The sequence below is a fragment of the Brachionichthys hirsutus genome, chromosome 15 (assembly GCF_040956055.1).
Source record: "Brachionichthys hirsutus isolate HB-005 chromosome 15, CSIRO-AGI_Bhir_v1, whole genome shotgun sequence".
Classification (NCBI taxonomy): Eukaryota; Metazoa; Chordata; class Actinopteri; order Lophiiformes; family Brachionichthyidae; genus Brachionichthys; species Brachionichthys hirsutus.
The window spans coordinates 11,006,417-11,029,374 of NC_090911.1; the positions used below are offsets into that span (position 1 = coordinate 11,006,417).

A 22,958-nucleotide genomic window follows, 5' to 3' on the forward strand; every position below is an offset into this window, starting at 1 on the left:
TCTGCCCGCATGCTTCATCGTGCTCCGGTTCGCAGGAGGCCGGCTACGTTCTGCCGTTGCGTTGGCTGGGGCTGCCGGTGAGGATGTCGTGCCCGTTGACGCAAACTCAAGCCAACACCCCAATGGTCACCTGTCATGCTCGGGGCATGGTGGTGAAAATGGAATGCACAATACCTGTCTCGGCGATTAAAGTGAAGGGTACGCCTTTCTTTTTTTTTCTTAATCTTGTGAGTAAGCGAGTATTTGCTGCCCTCTGGGCTCTTAATCAGGTGTAACTCGTAATGGATCAATCGGGCCAGTTTTCTATTTGAAGGCAAGATGTCTCTCTGATTTAATCTGTTTGGGGAAACTCAGAACTTCACCATTGTGGTGATGAACTTGTGTAAAATATAATCTAACTGGGTGGGGGAGAAGCTCATTCTCAATGCTTCTGTTCAAAGACATTTTAACGTTTAAAAGTACCCATTTTTTTCGTTGTTATGATGAAGATGCTTGGGTGCTTCATTCCAAAGTAAACAGGCAACACGAATTTATTCAAATCATCCTACTTGAGAGTGATTTTAGATTTGTTGAAATTATTTAGGAATGTTTCCTGTCCAACTTGACCTTTCTGTGCTTATTTCTCAGTGAACGGGAACTGGGAGCCACTAATGAAATCGTCGGACTGTGGGTTGAGTGTCGTCGAACATGGTGACATTGTGGTCATCTCCGTTCGCTACACGCCCTGCCTGCTCATGATGGTATTATGCATGTTCTGCAAAGTCTTGACATTCATTTCTGTGGGAAATTTACCAATTGTTCTCTGACGTTCCAGAATGGAATGTACACTCTGGAACTGGCCGGAGATGGAGAAACTAAAATCTCCTGTCCATCAATGTCGCCGCCTCAACCTGAGCACACCCCTACTCCTCCACCTCGTACTACCGCCATGACTCCCAAACCTATGCCGACAGGTCTGGCACCAACTGCTGCTGAGGTGCCTGAGAAAACAGAAAATGGGCAAAAGAATATCTACAACCCTTACTTTCCTTTTTACCCCCATTTCTTTTACCCTCGACCTGCAAATCCAGACGATGCACCCGCAACTAGGGTGCAGCCAACCTCCCCGCCTGTAACCCAGACAAAGGTGGCTAAACCTAAGCCACCCCAGGAACCTGTAAAACAACCTGATGGCAAAAAGCAGAACCCCCTTTATACACTGTTTTACCCTTTTCACCCGCCGGCATCTCAAGCTCCAACCTCAGAGCCTCCCTTGTATCCCGGTGAGCTACCAGAGCAGCCCGTGCTGCCAAAGCCCGCAGTGTCTGAAGATGGCCACGGAAAAATATACCAGCCGTTTAATCCATACATGTGGCCTCTAGGTCCTTACAATTTGCCCCTGCCACCCACAGATCAGACCCCCATAACAGCCACCCATGGTGAAGTACTGCAATCCTTAACCCCAATGGAACCTGTAACTCCTGAACCCGTAACCTCCGAAAATGTGTCTCCTCGGGTCCCAGGATACCAGCCTTTCTACCCCTTTAACCCATGGGCAGAAAAGAAACCAGAAAAGCCACAGCCTGAAGCTCCCCTGGTCCCAGGATACCAGCCTTTCTACCCCTTTAACCCATGGGCAGAAAAGAAACCGGAAAAGCCCATCGCTGTCCCAGAACGACCACAGCCTGAAGCTCCTCTGGTCCCAGGATACCAGCCTTTCTACCCCTTTGGCCCATGGGCAGAAAAACCGGAAAAGCCCACAGCTGTCCCAGAACAACCACAGCCTGAAGCTCCTCGGGTCCGAGGATACCAGCCTTTCTACCCCTTTAACCCATGGGCAGAAAAGAAACCGGAAAAGCCCACAGCTGTCCCAGAACAACCACAGCCTGAAGCTCCTCTGGTCCCAGGATACCAGCCTTTCTACCCCTTTGGCCCATGGGCAGAAAAACCGGAAAAGCCCACAGCTGTCCCAGAACGACCACAGCCTGAAGCTCCTCTGGTCCCAGGATACCAGCCTTTCTACCCCTTTAACCCATGGGCAGAAAAGAAACCGGAAAAGCCCACAGCTGTCCCAGAACGACCACAGCCTGAAGCTCCCCTGGTCCCAGGATACCAGCCTTTCTACCCCTTTAACCCATGGGCAGAAAAGAAACCGGAAAAGCCCATCGCTGTCCCAGAACAACCACAGCCTGAAGCTCCTCGGGTCCCAGGATACCAGCCTTTCTACCCCTTTAACCCATGGGCAGAAAAGAAACCGGAAAAGCCCATCGCTGTCCCAGAACAACCACAGCCTGAAGCTCCTCGGGTCCCAGGATACCAGCCTTTCTACCCCTTTAACCCATGGGCAGAAAAGAAACCGGAAAAGCCCACAGCTGTCCCAGAACAACCACAGCCTGAAGCGCCTCTGGTCCCAGGATACCAGCCTTTCTACCCCTTTGACCCATGGGCAGAAAAACCGGAAAAGCCCACCGCTGTCCCAGAACAACCACAGCCTGAAGCTCCTCGGGTCCCAGGATACCAGCCTTTCTACCCCTTTAACCCATGGGCTGAGAAGAAGCCAGAAAAGCCCACCGCTGTCCCAGAACAACCACGGCCTGAAGCTCCTCTCGTCCCAGGATACCAGCCTTTCTACCCCTTTAACCCATGGGCAGAAAAGAAACTGGAAAAGCCCACCGCTGTCCCAGAACAACCACAGCCTGAAGATCCTCGGGTCCCAGGATACCAGCCTTCCTACCCCTTCCATCAGCCAGAACCTGAGAGCCCCACTGCTGTGACACCTCCAACTGAAACACCAAAATCTTTCCCAGCATCCCAGATGCCAGGTGCTGAAGTTCCCCCTGAGACGCCAGATCCAGCTGTCAAACATCCAGAAGGCCGCTTCCCTTACCCCATCTACCCTTACTACTACCCGCAGCATCCCCACTATGCAACACTGCCCCCTGTCGCCACCACCCAGAAACCACAACAGGTCACCACTCCAACCAGCCGCCTTGCGTCTACAGGATCGGTGATGCCCCACCCTCAACCAAGCCGTTCGTACGTGGACTGCCCTTCCTATTGCCCGGTGGGATTTATAAGTTGTTGCCCACAATTTGCTTTCCATCAGCATCTCCATCACCATGTTCCAGCTGGACCAGGCGGTGAGGTAGCGTCTCCGGTTCATCCAGGACTGCCATACTTCAATCCAGCGGCATACTTTGGGTTTGGTAATGGCTTTGGTTCTATTCCCTTTCTCCTAAAGCCAACAGAAGTTGCCGAAACAACCACTGCTGCACCCACTTTACCTCCATCTCTAACTCAGAAGCTGCCGTATCTTCATCCACAAGGTGGCGATGCTGTCAAGCGTCCTGTTGCTAATCCGAGAGAGGCTACCAATCCTGAACTGCACCCATATTTCGCAGCAAACTCTCTGTACCAGCAGTGGCTCCGTCATTCACGTGATCAGCTACAAAGTTCAGCGGCTCGCAGCGGTGTGGCCCCCACAACTAAAGTTCCAGCAATGCCATCGGTCTATAATACGCCTCCACCGATTGACACTTGGAATCCCTTTGGCGCACATTCCTTTCCTTTCTACAATCCTAATCTTCAAAAGGACCCGACGGCAGAGCAGGAAAGCAAACCTGCCGCTCGAGAACCACAGCGCTCACCGAACACTGAGTCTGGTAGACCAGAAGGGCGTTCTGAAGGCCTTAGCGAACTTGATGACCTGGTTCCTTACTACATGCTTCAAGATCCACAAGCGCCTGCTCCCAACGACTCCGCACGACAATCGGCCAAGGGTTCAAAGAAACATGTCTGGCACGAACAGGCTCCGAATGCCCACTCGGACCCAGAATGGTTTGTTCCGCTTCAAGGCGCAACTGGTGGGGAGCACGGCGGTCTCGATGAACCCGTGACGCCTTTCAAACGCCTGGTTCCCGAGTCGGGCCTCGTTCAACAAAACCTCGCAATCCCTCCTGGTGGTGAAAGCCAGCCTCCGCAAACGACCCAACGTCCCAAATGGTTAAGAAAAGGGGTGTCTAATCGCTTGAGTCGTCAAGGCCAAGACGTGAGGAGGCGTGGTGCTGAATCGGGTTTACCTTCGACTGGCTCTCGGTCTATGCCCTCACCCCTGGACCCCTCCCTCGGTGCGTCGCAGCCGAATCCCAAATTCCTGACCTCATTCAAACAACTCTGGAAACCAACGCGTGTTCGAGGCTCCAACCACGGGATTCTTCATGTTCCTGAGAAGGCGCTTCAACGGCGACGCGCTGCAGCTGACCGGCATGCAGATGGTATGCTCGTGTGACTTCGAGCGGTTCTTGTCCCAGCACTTGGTCCTGATTTGTCTCTGTTGCAGGACCACATCGGCACATTCAGAAGAGTGGGACGCAGTTGCGGAAATGAGATTCCTCGATTATGAATAAACAATTGAAACTGAGCAAACCTTGTCTGTCTTTCATGTTAAATGGTTGTGAGACATTCGTCAGGGAACTAATCTGCAAAAGTTGGATTTAAGCAAACTGTTCAAGGCCTTGTCTTGTGGCGCAGCTGCTCTAGAGGACGCTGTCCTGCTAGTTGGTGATGAGTCGGTGCGTCGACCTTTCTAACTTGCACCTCGTATCCGCTTCACCACAAACACTTCCTGATGCCTTTTAAAGTACGGACCCAATATTTGTTCGACAAAGTTCAGTGTCGAGACTGAGACACTTCCTGGTTAGAGGTCGGTGGTTAAAGCACTGGCTTGAACTGCCTGACCTTTATGTAACTAACCTCAGGCTAAAGCTTCAGTAGGTTCCGAACGTGGGGTGGGCGGGTGGGGGGGTTACCCAGGGCCAAATGTAATGGTTTGTGTGGAAATGTCAAGGGGGTTAAATAATCCCTCGATGCATTTAGTCAATGTTTACCAATTCAGAGGTTCAGTATATCATGAGACTTTATCTAGTGGTTGACTTCTTTAAAATGGGCTTCAGTTACATTTAACATGAACCAACGCACTGAAACACAACGCTTTGTTTATGAAGATTTATTCAGCATTAAAATGTGAATCTTGCAGATCCTTGTTCCGTAGTTCCGCGACGCATACGGCTCCCGTACCCCGACACCTTTAAAATAATGCATTTGTTGTGGGAGTTTTGATGAATATAAAAGAGAATCATTTCTCAAAAGTCACAGATGACTCCATGCTGAAGAAACGCAGTCTGTTGGAGCTGAACGCCTAGAAAAATCTGAGCCTTCCTGGACACACGGGCAAGAGAGGGACGGGGTTCTGAAGAGCAGAAGGGGCTTCCCTCTTAATCACCACGCTGGGAAGCTCGATGCTCGCTGAGCTGCCCCCACCCGGCGCTGCGGCGTCGGCGGCCGAACCGTCGGGCACGACTTCAGCCGACTCCCCCGACTCGGACAGGAAGCCACTTTGCTGTGGGTTATGGATGGCAGTCAGCTTGTGGTGTCTCAGGCCGAGCTTGGGTGACAGGCTGGCTGTTCGTGCATGTGTCACCGGTACTGATGCAGGAACCACATCCCCCGTGCTGTTGACAGATGCGTCATGCTCCTGAAAAGGGGCAAAGCGTGAAATAATGTAGCATGATTATAATAATAATAATAATGCATGTGACTAATATTTGGAAATATCAAAAATGTAATGCCTTACCTGAGGGGGGAACATCTTGCAATCCACTTTATGAGACGCAAACGAACCTGTAGCGGCGCAAAAACCGTGCGTCTGGTCGAGAGAGAACATTTTTTAATTTCCAATTATTTTAAGGACAGCTGCAGCAAGCAGATTAGAAAGCCAATGCGATCATCAATAAAAAAAATGCCCTTTGCGTACTTACTCTGACGTTTTCAGCCAAAGGCACGCGGACATCAGCCGTGCAGTTGCTCTCGGCGATTAAGAATTCTGCCAAATAGATTGGCCCGCCTGACACCAGCTGAAACCAGATATTGATCAGAACACACGAGGCAAATTCGATTTGCGAAGGCAGCGCTGCATGCAGGGATCATGATGGGGGGGGGGGGGGGGCACCTGCGATGACAGCCGTCCAACTTCCAGGAGAGTGAAGGTCACATTCTCAGTCCTTCGGTTGAGGGTTGACAGAGAAGCATTGACCAAGTCCAGAGCATTGGTGTTATTAAGGGGGAGAAGAATGGGACATCCGAAGCACATATCTTCTCTTGATTCTGTGTCATGAGAAAAAAGACATGCTGATTTCTTTTCGTGTGTGTGTGTGTGTGGGGGGGGCATCTGATTCTGACTCTATGCGACGTGTCTGTGTTGGCCAGCTACGGATCTGCAAGGCTTACCCTCGGTTTTACACTTGAATGCTGTGACAGTCAGAGCGCCACCGACGTGACTCAACACCACGTCACAGTCTCCTTCCAAAGCCTGCAGGTTGAAAAAGAATCCGCATCATTATGGACACTCAGATTTATGCCATGAAAATGCCCTCAGCATTTGGTTTAACCGCCCCATGGCTCACCGTCAGCATTTTGGATCTGACTGTGCAGTTAGCGACCGGCGTTGGATCCAACACGTGGCAATCTGTCTCCAGCAGGTCAAGTTCCAGGACGTACGCGTCGTCTCCACCCAGCTACAGTACAATACAGTAAAGTGTTTGTGTGTATTATCATTGGATGGACATGAACACATGTCTGTTTAGAGGATGGAAAATAAAATCCTCATCAAAGAGGTTCTACTTGATCTGTTTTAGTGTTTCCAGAATGATTCTCCAAACCATGTGTTTTTATAATTCTGTGTCATTGTACTTCTTCACAGTATAAATATTCAATAATGTTGCTGCCGGCTCACCTGACTGAAGACCTTGATGTCCTCGATCCTGTTCAGCGCATACTTGTAGACGTGGCTGTGATGGATATTGAGGTAATCCAGGGCCACCAGGGCTACCTTGTCTGCTTCATGAGAGTCGCACAGAGGCCGTCTCACATTTATCTGAGCCCATGCCCCAACCAGCGATACCAGAACCACAGCGAAGCCGAGGAGATTCATTTCTCTATAGCAGATGCGCCCCTGCGAGGTATCAGAGCAGGAAAGAGGTGACTGGGAAGGATGAGAGGACGAGCTGCAGGAGTGCGGTGGTTAATATATCCCGCTCTTCAAACACAAAAACAGCCAAGGTAAACACCGCGATCATCCTTCCGGACTCCTGTGTTGCATTTGGGGGTGGGGGGGGTTGCACTCTGTTTTAGGATCTCTGCCAAAACAAATTCTGACGTCTGATGAGTGTTCACAACTTTTAATCAGTGTAGTTAGTGGTTCAATGCGTTTTACTCTTTGTCTGGAAACATCTCTGTGATTTTAGATGAACTTAGAAAATAGCATAAATGTGTGTTGATTGGAATTTCGTGTATGTGCTTCATTTATTTTATGTTTTTTAAAGTCCATGTATTGTGCAATCGGCTGTCTCGGGGATCAGAACGAGCGTCCGGTCTGCAGCCGCAGGGGCCCCATTGTCGTCAGGGATGCAGCGACTTGCTCAATAGCACATAAGCAAAGAAAATATTTGCTAATGGGGGACATAGTCGAGGGACATTCATTGCTGCCTCCCACATATTTGCACTGTATTGATCCATCTGCAAGATACACTGTCATACCAGGTCAGTACCAAGATATGAAGGGCCCACAAAATGCAGGCAAGACAGCTCCAGAATATACCATGAATACCTATATCATGAAAGGTATGACGTCATGTGTCTCTAATAATTAGTAATTTTATTAAATTAGGATGATTAAAAAAAAAAAACGTTAAATGCAAAAAATAAATAAAGCGATTTAGCCATTTCTGTCCGTATCAGCCGCCGACGCGCAATCATGACGTATTTCGCAGCCGCCCACGTCATTTACACGCGACGGTCAGGGCTGAATTGCCTGTCAAAAACAATATTCTTATTGTGCTCTGCTGGTTGACAGGATGAAACAGCACGTTATTCTTCAGGAGACATAAATGGCAGCAGCTAAACCGTTTTCGGTCGGCGTCCCGAGACAAGCGGGCGGAAACGGTGAGCGAACGGTGGTCGTTGCGTCGCTATTCCTAGCTTTGTTTGCTAATTTAGCTTTAGCTTTAGCTTAGCTGTTTTAACTGTGGCCGGTCGCTCCGGGACACGTTTCAAACCACCCCGAGCCTTGTGTTTGATCTAAAACCGGAGCCAAATCCAAAAAAAAAAAAAAGGGTGCGTTATTTTTGAACACATTAAATGTTAAGAAATATAATCTACAGTCTGTTTTCTACGCAAAATGACACTGATAAAAGGCAATCATAGTGTGACAAAGCTGGTGAATGAAAGATGGCACCAACGGGATTGCGTGAAATGAACATTTTAATGGTCGTGTGCTTCTCCTAGTTTCTGTAACGCTGTTGCACGAGCTTCGCAGGTTCTTCGGAGGCTCTAGAAAGACTTCAAAGCAGTCTGTGATGGAAGTCAGTCGAGGGAACTTCAAATAAACGAGGGCGGCGTTGTGCGTAACGACACCAAATCCGTTCCTCCTTTGAGGAAGATGTCGGCAGCGGGGGCGAAGACGAGGGGCCGCTAACGGATGACGATCATTCGGACGTTTTTCAGAAGCATCGATCCACAGTTCAAGCGCCGCCGGCCCTCGGAGGCGAGCGGACCGCGCCTGGGAATGTGTTTGTATCCGTGCACTCATGCGACCTTCCGTCGCTCGCTCTCCCCCAGACAGGCGCCGAAAACGCAGAGCCGCCAGATGCTTCGAGAGCAGAAGGGGGATCAGGATTTTAATGGCGGGGGGTTCTCGTCTCTCCAGGCAAGCCAAGAGAGGGCCGTATCTTAAATTACTGTTCTGTAGGTGGCGGAAGAGCCGCCAGCCGGTGTTCAGGGCAGGGAAGCGAGCGCGTGGGACCGGCTCGGGTTCCCGCCGCAGCGTGAAGATGCGGTCGTGGAAAAACGAAGGCCGGTTCGTTTCTCCTGACGCTGGATGTTCAGACGACACGCTGGGGGAGGAGAAGTCGGAAACGTTCGGTGGCTCCGGTTTCTCTTCTGGCCTGATTCCCGAGCCGCCGCCGCCGCCTCCGAAGACGGAGACTTCGGCACGTCTCAGTGGAATGACAGACCCTTCAAAAAGCTCCCACGCCGTTAAACCCGTGCTCAGCGCAGAGAGAGGTGCTGGTGGGTCAAGCAGACTTTTTAAAGAACCAAGGACACTTGTTCTCACGCAAAGTGGCGAGGCTGGCGGCCCGTCGGAACGGCCGACGGCCGGCCCCCGGCGCCGAGAGGCGACTTCGGTTATCGGCGGGAAAAGGGCAGCATCCTCTCAAGCGGATCTAAAGATCCTCGTCAAAGACATCCGCGGTAATCTTTTTGTTTTTCAACTTCCCAATCGTTGTACTTCTCGTTGCCGTTTCTACTCCCGGCTGATCGGATGACGTGTTTCTCTAGAATATCTCGATCACTTCTACGGAAGATACGGAAGCTTCATCCCGCTACAAAAGAGCGACGTGTCGACGCGCCTGAAGAAGAGGTTTGGCATCGACTTCAGCGAATGGTGCCGTCTTCATCCTCTGAATCCTGTCCTATGATTCGATCCTCTTCACCAGCCCCTTTCCTCTCTGCCGCTGCAGGAAAAATGTCGTCTTCTCAGAAGTCGCCAAATATCAAACCGTGGTCGTTCAGGCGCCCGCCCCCTCCTTCCAGGTCGTCTACGGGAAGCACACCCTGGCGCTGGATGACTTGTCTACGCTGGCGGATCAGAACTGGCTCAATGACCAGGTTTTAGTCCAGCATGAGAATTTTACCGGTTTTCATTCACCAATGAAATGACCAAAACCCAGCTGGAGGGGTAACGGGTGTGTTTCTTCTTCAGGTGATGAACATGTACGGGGAATTGATCGTGGATTCTGTCGATGGGAAGGTAATCTTTAACGCTTTATAGAAGGGAAATCATTGGTCTGCTTCCCAGTAATTGATCTTTTTATTATTGACCGGCAGTGTCGGTTGCTTAGGGACAGGGTTTAGGACTTCTATATGTAGTTTATGATATCTGTGAAAGAAAAGATGTTGCAATGATCAAAGAGAAGTTCATTTCTGTCATCCTGCTGAGAGAGACTAAGAAAGACGCCCATGTCTTTTGGTCTTGAAGTTTTTTTTTTTTTTAAATACTCAAATGTGTCTTTCTGTCCTTTTTCTTGTCTCCATTCTTAGGTCCATTTCCTCAACAGCTTCTTCCACAGGCAGCTCATGACTAAAGGATATGACGGCGTTAAGAGGTGGACGAAAAAGGTGATCCTTTATGGGCGTTGGGTCCATCGGCGTTGTCGTGCGTAGGTTTGATCAGAAGGAAAAAATGAGCATTTATTTTAACTCCGCCCCCTCCTGCGCAGGTGGACTTGTTTTCTAAGAGTCTGGTTTTTGTGCCCGTCCACCTGGAAGTCCACTGGTGTCTGGTGACGGCTGACAACGTCAAGAAGATGATCTGCCTTTACGATTCTCAAGGGACCGCGCTCCAGAAGGTTGCCAGGGTAACGGCAGACTTCACCTATCTTTTTATTTGTGATATTTATAACGCACATTTTAGTTGCACTTCCTGCGGCCGTCACAGATTCTAAAGTGTACTTTTTTCTTTCTCTTCTGTGCTTTGCTTCTAATAGAATATCCTGAAATACCTCACGGCTGAAGCAAAGGAAAAGAAGCAGTCGGCTTTTGAAAGTGGTTGGGCCGTGTCGTACGACGAGGTACGCTCCGTTGGTTGTACGTGCTGGGATGACGGAACGACAAACATTAACGCCACAGGAGGGACCGAACCCTTAAGAGGCCAAATCAGGACAGGAAGTCTGAGATCAACCTGACACTCGCTGATGTGATCTTTGTCTCCCCCTGCTGTTCACAGAAAATCCCTCAACAGACCAACGAGAACGACTGCGGAGTTTTTGTCTTGGAGGTAACTCGTAGAAAGGAACTGTTGTGTGCAATATTTGATTGTTTTGATTAAAGTTTAAATTAATTGTGCAGACAAAATATATAAAAAAAAATACCACTTTTCAGCAAAACATTTTCACACCTGCAGCGGTAAACAAACTCATGGGATGAAGACGCTGTGTTCTCCTTCACAGTATTCCAGACTCCTCGCTTTGGGGAAACCTTTGCAGTTTTCGCAGAAGGACATACCAAAGATTCGCAAGAGGATCTACAGGGAGTTGTGCGACTGCAAGCTGCACGAGCACCGCTGAAGGGTTTATGAATACACTGCTGTTAAAACGCTGCTCCTGACAGGAAAAGTCGTTTGCCTTGTCGTTTGTTAGCACCATAGGTTAGCCGTTAGCACGCCAGGTGGCTCGAGTGAGAAGCATTTTATTTATGAGGAAAAAGGTTTAGAGGTGGGATTATATTTTCTTTGTTGGATTATAGATAAATGCACATATCGGTTGAAGATTAAAGATGGTTTCCAAAGATTGCACCGCTTTTTATTTTGTTTCAAGTCTACAGATCGGGATGTATGAGCTAATGTTAACTATAAGTAAATACACAACTGGGAAGTACCTGTTATATGTCATATTCTATACCTATACATACATACCTATATACGTTTGAAGCAGTGCTGCAGATAAAAGGAAACTTTCAGGCACGCGAGAACCCAATTGGTTTTCCTTTTGAGAACCGAATCGAGTGAATCAATATTTAGTTATTTATTTATCCTTTATTTAACCAGGAAGTCCCATTGAGATTAGAAATCTCTTTTACAAGAGAGACTCGGCCAAAGTACTATCCTGCAATCAATATAGTTTAATATTAATCACCAGACAGCCCGCCCCTAACGACCTCAATAGTACACTATAATAAACTAGAAAAGCACCCAGACCTCCACCAAGCAGCTCGTTCCCCTCCTAATTTGATTTACACCGTCCACATGGTGATCTGGATCATGCTATCTTCACACATCAACCATGAATCAGAGTTGATGTGTGTTTTAAATAATTTTTGAATCCATAAATTGATTTTTCAATGTTACAATTTCATATTTCTTTCTGACATTCTGGATCAGATCCAGAAGACGTATCAATTTATTTAACAAAGACAGAACCTCCTTCACATAGGTAGCTAATAGTTCTGCTATTAATAATACAATGAAGCCCAGTCAGAAGCTCATCGGCGCGGCTAACTGACCTCTGGCCGAGCCAGTCCCAGAAATCATCTAGAAACGTGGACTTTAACCAAATCGATTTCAGCAGAAGGGGGTAAATGATTTATTGGTTTTCTGGTCATTCGGTTCCAAATTATTATACTGAATACACAAGAAAACATGTGAAGGTAACAAAGAAACATGGTATTATGAGAATATACATTTAATTTAAATGTAATAAATATTAATTTAATAAATTTAAATGCAGAAATAATTTCCCATCCTAAGTAAATGGGAAAATCTGTATTTAATTTTTTTTTAATCCAGACGGGTCCCAGATCGCTTTTAAAATGAAATGGAATCTAAAAAAATTTTTCCCATCAAGAACAATTTAGCTTTGATATCTCCACACAAATATTGATTAAAACTAAAATCAAAACATCTTTCTCCCCTTTATTATGAAGCGTCACAGACCAGCTGATGAAACACTTCCTGAAAAAACAATCCTTCGAGAAAGCTCCTTAATCGTCGACGTAGAAGCCCCACTCCACTTCCGGCTCGTCGTCGAGGCGCATCACCAGGTAGGACATCAGCTGGAAGAGGTTCTGCCACAGGCCCAGGAAGACGTACAGGTAGAAGTCGCTGACGTCCATCTGGCAGTGGATCCCCGAGTAGTTCATGTCGCACACGCACTCGAAACTGTCCACGTGGTTGACGCAGAAGCCCCCGTTAAAACACGGGTCCGAGGCGCATTCGTCCACGTCCCTCTCGCACCTGTAAACGAGGAATGAAACATTCTCATGATCAGCAGCAGGGGGCGCATGTCAAGCAAACTGGTTCATGGTTGAAGCAGAATTTATAAGCCTGTGATGCAGGGGTCCCCAAGCTAATAATGGTATTTGGTGCATTTAAGAGGGGTCGTGTATTCGATCTTTTGTTTCCTAACAATAATATTGATCATGTAGAATATATTGAATTATGAAGAAAAGCATTCTTCCTTTCGTTTGGGACAATTTTAATGATGATCACGTACGACCAGGAAGTTAATGTTCCATGGACTTTTTTTCTGTGACGAACCCGGAAAGGGTTATTTGGTTATTATTTATTTTATTAATAGTGTTATTATTTATTTCCTGACTTTTGTTTTTATGTGAAGAAAGGGTTATTTGGTGGCTGTCTGGAAAACAATAAATCTTTAGGCACCTCTGCCATCGTCACGCTTTTCCCCGGTCCTCCATCAGAGAAGGGAAAAGCTATGTGGCCCCTCACAGGAAAAAAAAGGTTTGGGGACCCCTGCTCTAATGGATTGGGTCCCATATAGGAATCTGGATGTTCGTACCACTGTCCGGCGAACCCAGCCAGGCAGCAGCACCCGTTGTCCGCCTGCGAGCAGTTCCCCCCGTTGAAGCAGCTGTAGTTCCATTTCGTGCCCGTGCAGGTAGAAGCAGGTAACTGAGGCCGCCTGGACGGAAGGACGCACCGGCCTGATTCGTTTCATCCGCCTCTTTAACGTGTTATTTTTCAGTGTATTTTGTTAAAAGCACTCACGGATTGATCTCGATGTACCAGGGAATGTCGGGAATCCTCTCACTGTAAGAGATCAAAGCATAAAATCACGTGCGTGCGTGCGCGTGCGTGTGTGCGTGACATATGAATAAACTCACTCGCAGAATTGGCCCGTCCGATCCGCCGGGCAGAGGCACGCGTAGCTCTCGAGGCCTTTGAGGCAGGTGGAGCCGTTGCCGCAGAAGTTGCCTTCGCACGTGTCGACTTCCACCTCGCAGCGGTCGCCGCCGTTTCCCGGCTCGCACGCGCATCTGAACCCCCCCGGCAGGTTGGTGCAGTTTCCGTAGAGGCAGGGGCCGGAGACGCAGGCGTTGGCCGACGCCTCGCACAGAGGTCCGGTCCAGTCGGGGGGGCATGCGCAGCGGTGGAGGTCAAACAGGTCAACGCACAGGCCTGCGTTCCGGCAGGGGTTGGGTTTGCACACAAGGCCCCCCCAGCAGCCGTAATGGGGGTCCGCACTGCCCTTTATCCTCGCAAATCGCCCCTCTTGAGGTCTGGGGAGGTTCAGCTCCGAGTCACGGTGGAAAGGGAGGAGAAGGCCTCCGATGTCCACCGGACCCAGGCAGCCGGACAGTTCGACTCCGGCATCCAGGCTCAGCCCCCCCAGGAAGATGTCTGCCCCCTCCCGAAGAAAATCCAGACCCCCTGCAGTCGTCTCGGAGATGCTGAGGCGCTCCTTGCCCCCATCCACGGATAGGATCCACCCGGACTTCCGGAGCGCCTGGTTCTCCACGCGGAGCTCCAGAGTGCGCCACTCCCCGTCGCTGATTGGCTGCTGGCTCCGGACCGTGGCCCCGGGCCGGAAGTCGACGGCCAGACGAGAGTCCAGCACTGAGACGGTGAGCGAGACGGACTCCCTTTGTCCACGAAACAAGGTGGCAGCCGGCTGTCTGGTGCGGAAGCTGAGGGAGAGGCTGCGGAGGCCGCCTCGAATCCTCCCGTCGCTCCGGTAACGCAAAACGCTGCCGTCAGGCCGGAACGTCACGTTAGACAGACCTGGAGGAGAGGAAGGGAACGTTGGGGTCGCTCAGACGGGGATGGGAGCGGTACCAGAACCTCCTGACTGGACACTCACACTCGAAGCCCTGAGGCCGGGGCTGGCAGACGGCAGCGGCGGGACAAGGGGACAGCTCGCACCATTTCACCTCCTCGCAGCGCTGGCCCGCGGTGTTGGGGGGGCAGTTACAGATGAAGCTGTCCCACGTGGAGTAACACGCACCCCCGTTGAGGCAGGGGTTGACCTTATGGAGAGAAGACAGCCCACGTCAGCAAAGGCCTGTCTTCCTTTGACGTCCTGAGGCCCCGGCCCGTTGGCATGCGTCCCCTGTAGTGGACACTAGTGGACACTACAGGGGACGCATGGCGTCTGACTCACGGCGCACGCGTCGTCGCTGCCGCAGCCCCGCGTGATGCCGCTGAGGCGCTCCAGGTCGTGAGACTCCACCGGCGTGGAGATGGGATAGAACTGAAGCCGCTTGCCGTTGACCCTCAGGTCCTGGACACATCCCTTAAAGTACCCGCCGAACGCCGCGGAGGCCCTCGGGTCCGGCAGCCCCCCAACGAAGACCAGATCCCCGGGATGGGCCTGGATGGGTCTGATGGGGATGGAGCCCTGGCGCCGGGTCGACTGGGACAGCATCGCCTCCGTCGCTTCCAGCTTCAAGGTCACCAGGTGAAAATGGCCGTCACTGACGGCACGGCGTCCGACCAGGGTCTCAAAGTTGTTGACCTGAACTTTGACCCTGCCGTCCTCCAGCCACAGGCGGACGAACTGGCTGGTGCTGTTGGCCAGGATGAGCAGCAGGCCGCTGGTCTGCCTGGTCCGAACAAACAGGGACACGGTCACGGCGTGACCTGGGTCCTCGTCCAATGAGAATACAGCGTAGCTCGACAGGTTAGTGCCTCCAAATCTGGCAGTGATGGACTCTGCATGGGGGGGGGGGGGCGAGAAGACAAAGTTAAAAACTGACCAATGGGAATGACGAGGTGAGATAGTGAAACCCGTCTTTTACCTCTGCGTGGACGTCTCACCCTCTGTTTAGATGTCTCACCCTCTGCGTGGATGTCTTACCCTCTGTTTAGATGTCTTACCCTCTGCACAGCTGTCTCCCTCATACGGCCGGTGGCATTCACACGCGTAGCGTCTCCACCCACGGCTAACGCATCGCCCGCGGTTCTGGCACGGGTTCTCTGCACACTTGTCCTGATCGCTGCATCCCGCAGTGACGTTCTCCTGGGCATCTGTGTTTCCTGTCTCTGGGACGGGAAGCATCAATTTAGAGTTCACAAAGACATCTCTGAAGCAGCCCAGAAACGGAGACGGATGGTCCCCTCGCTCCATCGTTCCGAACTCCCCCCCTGCAGCTCCTATGAAGAGGCTTTGACCGGCGCCTCCCGGATCGGGGAGAGCAGAATCCGGTTGGAGCAGCTGGACTTCGGCGCTGGCGCAGCTCCCCTCGGTGCAGATCAGCCGGATGAGGCTGGAGACGTCGCCCAGCGACGCCTCCGCGGTGTACCACGTGTTGCTGGACAAAGACAGCGGCAGCTCCCGGACCAGAGCGATGGACCCCCGACCTCTGCGGCTCCGGAGGCCGAGGCGAGCGCCCGTCAGCTCGACGCTGAGGAGCAGGTCGCCCGCTCTGCGCTGCAAGAGGGTGCCGACCGGCTTCGCCGACCTGAAGCCGAACGTCACGTTGAGAGGAGCGTCCGGGTCAAGAAGCTGCGTCTCTACGGAGACGAAGCCTCTGGACTCGAAGGAGAAGACGGTGGAGGTCTGGCACCGAGGGCCCGCGAAGCCAGCGAGGCAGAGACACGTCCAAGTCTGCTCATCGGCGACAAGCAAGGGCGAGCAAGTCCCGCCGTTCTCACACCGGTTACCATGGCAGCCCGTAAGTGCAGTTGTGCAGGTGGCCCCCCCGTACAGGTGACCGTTTTGGCTTTGTTGGGCGCAAAGGCATCTGAAGCCGTCACCGTGGGTCTGGCACACACCCCCGTTTTGGCACGCGTGCTGCTCTTTGCATGCCTGAACGTCCTCGTCAGAGAAAGTACCTGCAAAGACCAATCCAGTCAATCAAGCTTTACATTTCCGTCACGCTTTAAACAGTCGGTAAGTTTAACAAAATAAAAGCACGCATTAAGGATGATTCAACGATAAAAAGCAGCGGCTGCTTCATTTAAAGGTTGAATAACCATAAAGAATCTGTGCATTAGACTTCCTGTAAAGAAACAACAAAAACCTTATTTACAATCGAGAAAAAAAACACGATACTTTAGTTGCATTGTTAATTTTAAACGACAGGTTTGAAAATATAATGAGTATCCATCTCATTACAGAATGCATGTCCACTCGAACATTTACCTGCATAAAGCAGCCATAATATCCAGGTAGACGCGCTGAATCTCAACATCGTCTTCACTAAGCCTCCCAAAACCCTAGACGAGTGGCAAAATCTTCATCTTCGTGAAAGACAAAGTGAGGAGCAGCGGCTGAATACCATCTCCAGGTCTTGTTATCACACGTGTGCGTGTGCGTGTTTTCTGAAACGCTTGTCACGCTGCAAGCGAGGGAGAGACAGGAGGGATTAAGCTAATGCAATTACAGTGTCTTGCACATTAAACGCGTGGCCAAAGGGCGGGGTTCGTCCAGGAGGATCATTTCAGCAGCTCCAAAGACAGAACTCTGAATCCAGATGAAAGCAGCGGGATGTCACAACGCTGGAGCAAATTGTGAACTTTTGCCCCAAGCAGAGGCGCAGATTTGTCTTTATTACAATTTTGGTGAAGGGAAATATTCCCATAATTCAAGATGACACCTTAAAAATAAAATGGGCATTGACATTAAGACACCTGTGCACATGGATGCACACATGCGCCACAGAGCTTGTGGTGATTTGAGTACGATTTGGCTGCAGCGGTAGGATGGAACAAAGCCCAGTCTTTGAAAGAAGCAATCCTGGTTCTAATCTGGGAAGTGTCTCTCCCATTAAGACTTCATTGACGTCATTTTCTCCGAAGAGCCCAAAGAGCAATGCTCTTAATCTCGTGGTTCTCAGGAGAGTCACTTGTTTGTCATCTACTTGTAAAAGAAAAACAACTATTAAATAAAATTCATTGTGATATTAGAGTAGAATTTTAATTTGACACATCTGTCTAATGTACCAGCGTAACGTTTGGACAAAAAGGTTACTGCAGTGATTTCTCAATATTTACATTAAAAGAAAAATCTTTCTGGTTATAATATGATCAGTTTGTCATAATAGAATCACATATCGCATTATAAAACCACTTTATAAAGAGGGATTTATCCATTTTGTTTCAGTGGGAGAAGCAGGAATACACAATCCTACTTGCATCTTCAAGTATAGTAGTCTGGCAAAGATGTAATTTTCTTCCTCCATAATTAAATATTGAGAAAACACTTATTGTAGTTCGCTGAGGACGGTAGGGTAAACTACCTTTCAGACTACATTACCCATGATCTCGTCGAACAAAAACCTTGCGTGAACATTACGCAAATTTCACAATCAAATCGTACGTACAAAATTATATCAAAGTCATTATAATTATTTTTTTTATCGATACACATCAGCGGTTGTATTTTCTGGGACAATTTTCCATTTTCTTTCGTGTTTGAAGAATATTTTTTAAAAAACGACGTCACGGGGACTAAAGCTGTATCAGCCAATAGGCGAACGGGATGTTGCGTCGTGCGACGTGCCAATCAGGATGAGGGATGTTTCATGTATTCAGGAAATGAGTGTTCTCGTTTCTTTCCACTGTACTTCTGTTATCCAGGGTGTGTTTTCCTTCCTCGACGCCTCCAGCCTCTCCAAGGTAAGACTTAAACGCAACGTTTCGATGGATATGCGAACGTTAATTTCCGGGGAAGCCGCAGCGGTCCGTCTGTCAACACTCTCCTCGGAGGGGGGGGGGGGGGGGGGGGCGGTAGGCTAGTAGCATCATAATAGGGGTCCTAACGCTGGCTGGATGGATGCTGCAGTATGTTTGCTAGCATGATGCTACATTGCTACATGTCCGCCCAGGCCTATGTTGACTTTATTGAAAAAGCACCGCTGTTATTCGCAGATAAGGGTTAGTTATTGTCCAATGGAAAATGGTATCCAGTGTCTAGTTAATGACGTAATCATTGCCTTAATGAAAATGTCATAAATATAAACCCCTTAAATCTCTGAGATGAGACGAGTAAAACGTTTCACACAGGCAGTGATCCGCCTCCTGGTGGAATAGGTAGAACATCTGGATCTATAATAGCCAATCCGGTGCGTCCGTCTAACTCGAGGTTCCATTGGGGGGAGCGTTAACGGTTCCGGTTCTCCTCTGATCCTCTTTTCTTCTATCCCAGACGCTCCGATGAAGCGGAAGCCTTGCAATCCCCTGCGGCCCAAACGCGGCAGGAAGGCCGAGTCCGGCGCCGACAGCGCCGCGGCGTTGGGTCCCGTCCTCGGCTCCGACGCCCCTTCTGAAACCGCTCCGGAGCCGACCTCACGAATCAGGCACCTCGCCGCATCTCGCCACGGCAACGGCCTCCTAAAGTTCCTGGACGAGGACCGGACAAGACGGCGGTTCTGCGATGTGTCCGTGTCCGTCGGTGGGAAGCTCCACAGCGCCCACAAGGTGGTGTTGGCCCACGGGAGCAGCTACTTCCACGCCGAGCTGTCCAAGAATCCCGCCGCGGGCCGTGTGACCCTGGACCACGTGGACGACTCGGTTTTCCGGCACCTCCTCGGCTTCCTGTACACCTCCGAGTGCGCCGTCCCGGAGCCGGACCTGCCGGCTCTAACCGCAGCAGCTCGATTCCTGGACATGATGGACATCCTGAAGCTGCTGCGTGAAGACGGGGACAACAACCCGGTACCTGCAATCCAGGTGGAGGACGAGATGAGAGGGTCTCCTGAGCCGGAAACGGCCTCTGCGGACTCGCCGGCAGGCGACGCAGACGCGCCGAGCCGGCCGCAAGTTCACTTCGGTCAACAGGCTAGCGTCGAGAATCCCCCGCAGGTCCAGCTGCTCGGGGGACGAACCGAAACCTCGACTGAGAAACAGGAGGCGGAGGGTCGAAAGAACGCCGGGACACGCAGATCGGCCCGCAGGAGGACGCCCGCCAGGTGCCAGGGAGACGATGTAGAGCGCGCCGTCGGCACGCCGGACGGAAAACGAAGCAAGCGAGCGAAAGAACGGGCGGAAGAAAAGGGGAAGGCCGGGGACAACCGACCACAAGACCCGGACGCGAAGGAGACGTCCAAACGGAGCCACGGGGACGAGAGTGAGGACGTCTCTGAGGACCGGCCGTCATCTGAGCGGGGCGCAGGTGCAGAAGGGGCGGGGCACCAGGCTGTCGGGGAGGTGGAGCCGGCAGCAGGAAGCTCCGCCCAGAGTCCGGTTTACCCCGAGGGCCTGGCTCCGGTCATCGTCCAGACGTCCAGCAAGAAGACGCTCAAGTGCCCCATATGTGACAAGACGTTCGACCGGGCAGGTGGGGGGGCGGGGGCGGGGGGGTGGGGGGGGTGGGGGGGCGTTTGACTAATGTCGAGGCCGTGCTCACCGGCCTTTCTCTTCCTGCGTCACGCAGGGAAGTACGAGAGTCACACCAGAGTGCACACGGGAGAGAAGCCGTTCCAGTGCGACGTCTGTCTCCAGCGCTACTCCACCAAGTCCAACCTGACCGTCCACAGGAAGAGGCACGCCGGCGACGCCCCCTTCCAGAGGAAGGACCACAAGTGCCCCTTCTGCAGCAAACTCCACGCCAGCAAGAAGACCCTGGGCAAGCACGTCAGGAGGTGAGCGCCTTCGGGGACGTCGCCCTCTGGATGCCAGGACGATGTCGTGCTTTGCGTCGACTCCGCCTCCTTTGTTTGTTTCCCGCCAGGTTCCATCCGGAGCACATTCAAGAGTTCCTCGCCAAGAGGAAGAGGAAGAGCGAAGGCTGGAAATGCGCTGTAAGAACGGTTTCTGGTCACGCTTTGGGCGGCGGGGGGGGGGGGGGGGGGTGTTATGTAATTGCTGACGTTTGATCCAGATCACCATGGGGATGGTGTAAATCCAATTAGGAGGGGCTGCTTGGCGGAGGTCTGCGCTCTCCCAGTGCTTTCCTAGTTTCAGGATTTGACGGCCTGTTTCGCTCGGAACCCTCTGAACCAGATTTGCCTGAAGACCTTCACCCGCCGGCCCCACCTGCAGGAGCACATGATCCTCCACACCCAAGACCGGCCCTTCAAGTGCTCCTTCTGCGACGAATGCTTCAAGTCCCGCTTCGCCCGGCTGAAACACCAAGAAAAGTACCACCTCGGTGAGAAACGGCGTGTTCTGGATTCTGCCACCGCGGCGTCTGTTAGCCGTGTCTCCTTAGCGGCTTTGCTATCCGCTCACTCTCAGGCCCCTTCCCCTGCGAGATCTGCGGCCGACAGTTTAACGACACGGGCAACAGGAAGAGGCACATCGAGTGCACGCACGGGGGCAAGAGGAAGTGGACCTGCTTCGTTTGTGGAAAATCCGTGAGGGAGAGGTACGCGCCGCCATCCCGGCTTTTTTGCTTTTAGTGTGTTTTAAACAACAACAACAGCAACAACAACAAGGTCCTGTTCTTTTTTTACAGGACAACTCTGAGGGAGCACCTGCGGATCCACAGTGGGGAGAAACCCCACCTCTGCAGCATCTGCGGGCAAAGCTTCCGTCACGGCAGCTCCTACAGGTGAGCTCCGGTGTCGGCCATTTTGCTACGCTAGCAGAGCAGCCCCGGTAACGAGCCGGCGGTCTTTCACGCAGGCTCCACCTCCGAGTCCACCACGACGACAAGCGATACGAGTGCGACCAATGTGGGAAAACCTTCATCCGCCACGATCACCTGACCAAACATCAGAAAATACACTCCGGTACGGTTCGCCAGTTGCCCGCCTCTTGGGATTCTCACTCGCGCCCTTTCACCGCCCTCCAGGCAAGGTGCTAGAATAAATTTTTCGCTGCCGTGTTTTACAGGCGAGAAAGCGCACCAGTGCGAGGAGTGCGGGAAGTGTTTCCGGCGCCACGACCACCTGACGGTTCACTACAGGAGCATTCACCTGGGAGAGAAAGTTTGGCAGAAGTGCGTCGCTCCGACGCGGATCCGTTCCTCTCTCGGGTTTTCACTTCGCTAACGAGAGTCCGTTTCGCAGGTATAAATCCGCCGTGCATCAGTGCGAGGTGTGCAAGAAGGAATTCAAAGGGAAGTCCAGTCTGGAGATGCATTTCAGGACGCACTCAGGTAGGACTCGCCGAGGCTTGGCTTTGTGGTTGCTATGGGGGGTGTTAGTCTTAGACCTGCCCCCCCACCCGATCCGCACGCTGATCTGTCCATGTGTTCACGCGACAGGGGAGAAACCCCACAGGTGTCCCGAATGCAATCAGACGTTTCGGATCAAGAAGACCTTGACCAAGCACATGGTGATTCACTCGGACGCCCGTCCCTTTAACTGCCCCCACTGCAGCTCCACCTTCAAAAGGAAAGACAAGCTGAAGCACCACGTCGACCACGTGCACAGCGCCCGGCTCGACGAGGGCAAAGCGGTCTCCGTTCCTCTCGGGGAGCCGTCGAAGGCGTGCCGCGCCGGGCGGAAGCCGGCCCACCAGAGCGCCGCCTCCGCAAATGTCTACGGCGTTCCCGTCACGTTAATCCCCGTGCAGCTGGTGGGCGGCGCTCCGGCTAACGGGAGCGGGAACGGAAACGCTCACGGGGCGTCGTCATCTCTGTCCTCGCAAACTCAAAGCGTGGCGAACGCGCAGACTCGAGGAGAGCAGCAGAACTCGGGCTACGCGGCCGCCACAGATCTAGCGTTCTTAGAGAAGTACACTCTGACCCCCCAGCCCGGCAACGTCGTCCACCCCGTGAGGCCCGATCAGATGCTGGACCCCCGGGATCAGTCGTACCTGGGAACGCTGCTGGGGCTGGATTCAGCGGCGCCGGCGCAGAACGTCTCCAGCACTGAGCACTGATGCCCTTCATCCAAAAGCAGAACAAACTCAAAGCACCATAGAAGAAGAAGAAGAGCGGCTGCAGGACTCGGGACATTCACGCCTTACTGTCACCACAATGTCATTCTGTCTTTGGTGGGTTTGAAGCAGAAACTCCATTAATTCTCAGATTAATGGAGTTTATTATTGTTACTTTATTTTTTTTTTCCAACGGTTTTCTAAGACAAAGCATAAAACAATTCTAACTAGTTGCCTGAAAACCTAATCCAGTCAAAAGATCTTTTTACCTTGCAGAAATGTACTACATTTTTAAATCAGCTATTTGCCGAGTGCCCCAGCTTTGGCCCATGTTGCCCGACTTTCCAATCCCCACAGAATA

General features: G+C 51.5%; 4 protein-coding genes across 4 annotated transcripts; 2 read left to right on the top strand and 2 right to left on the bottom strand.

The window, feature by feature from the left end:
- Nucleotides 1–5,176: 5,176 nt before the first annotated feature.
- On the bottom strand, nt 5,177–6,967 carry LOC137904343 (alpha-2-HS-glycoprotein-like). The gene is made up of 7 exons (XM_068748513.1): nt 6,770–6,967; nt 6,441–6,551; nt 6,265–6,346; nt 5,987–6,141; nt 5,796–5,891; nt 5,612–5,683; nt 5,177–5,512 (listed from the first exon to the last, which is right to left on the bottom strand). The coding sequence occupies exons 1-7, from the start codon at nt 6,965–6,967 to the stop codon at nt 5,177–5,179; spliced, it is 1,050 nt and encodes a 349-aa protein (XP_068604614.1).
- A 1,897-nt stretch (nt 6,968–8,864) lies between these two features.
- LOC137904744 (sentrin-specific protease 5-like) lies at nt 8,865–11,383 on the top strand. Its single transcript, XM_068748946.1, has 9 exons — nt 8,865–9,285; nt 9,373–9,478; nt 9,555–9,702; nt 9,797–9,844; nt 10,135–10,212; nt 10,314–10,451; nt 10,581–10,664; nt 10,820–10,870; nt 11,043–11,383. The coding sequence occupies exons 1-9, from the start codon at nt 8,865–8,867 to the stop codon at nt 11,157–11,159; spliced, it is 1,191 nt and encodes a 396-aa protein (XP_068605047.1). The 3' UTR covers nt 11,160–11,383.
- A 1,187-nt stretch (nt 11,384–12,570) lies between these two features.
- Nucleotides 12,571–17,022, bottom strand: LOC137904330 (protein crumbs homolog 1-like). The gene is made up of 8 exons (XM_068748496.1): nt 16,974–17,022; nt 15,707–16,663; nt 14,991–15,541; nt 14,691–14,856; nt 13,714–14,611; nt 13,598–13,639; nt 13,389–13,511; nt 12,571–12,823 (listed from the first exon to the last, which is right to left on the bottom strand). Exons 1-8 carry the CDS (start codon nt 17,020–17,022, stop codon nt 12,571–12,573), a joined length of 3,039 nt encoding a protein of 1,012 aa, XP_068604597.1.
- Nucleotides 17,023–18,985: 1,963 nt separating this feature from the next.
- On the top strand, nt 18,986–22,612 carry zbtb41 (zinc finger and BTB domain containing 41). The gene is made up of 10 exons (XM_068748500.1): nt 18,986–20,108; nt 20,205–20,412; nt 20,502–20,571; nt 20,774–20,921; nt 21,008–21,137; nt 21,228–21,323; nt 21,398–21,504; nt 21,608–21,713; nt 21,784–21,872; nt 21,981–22,612. The coding sequence occupies exons 1-10, from the start codon at nt 18,986–18,988 to the stop codon at nt 22,598–22,600; spliced, it is 2,697 nt and encodes an 898-aa protein (XP_068604601.1). The 3' UTR covers nt 22,601–22,612.
- The last annotated feature ends 346 nt before the right edge of the window (nt 22,613–22,958 follow it).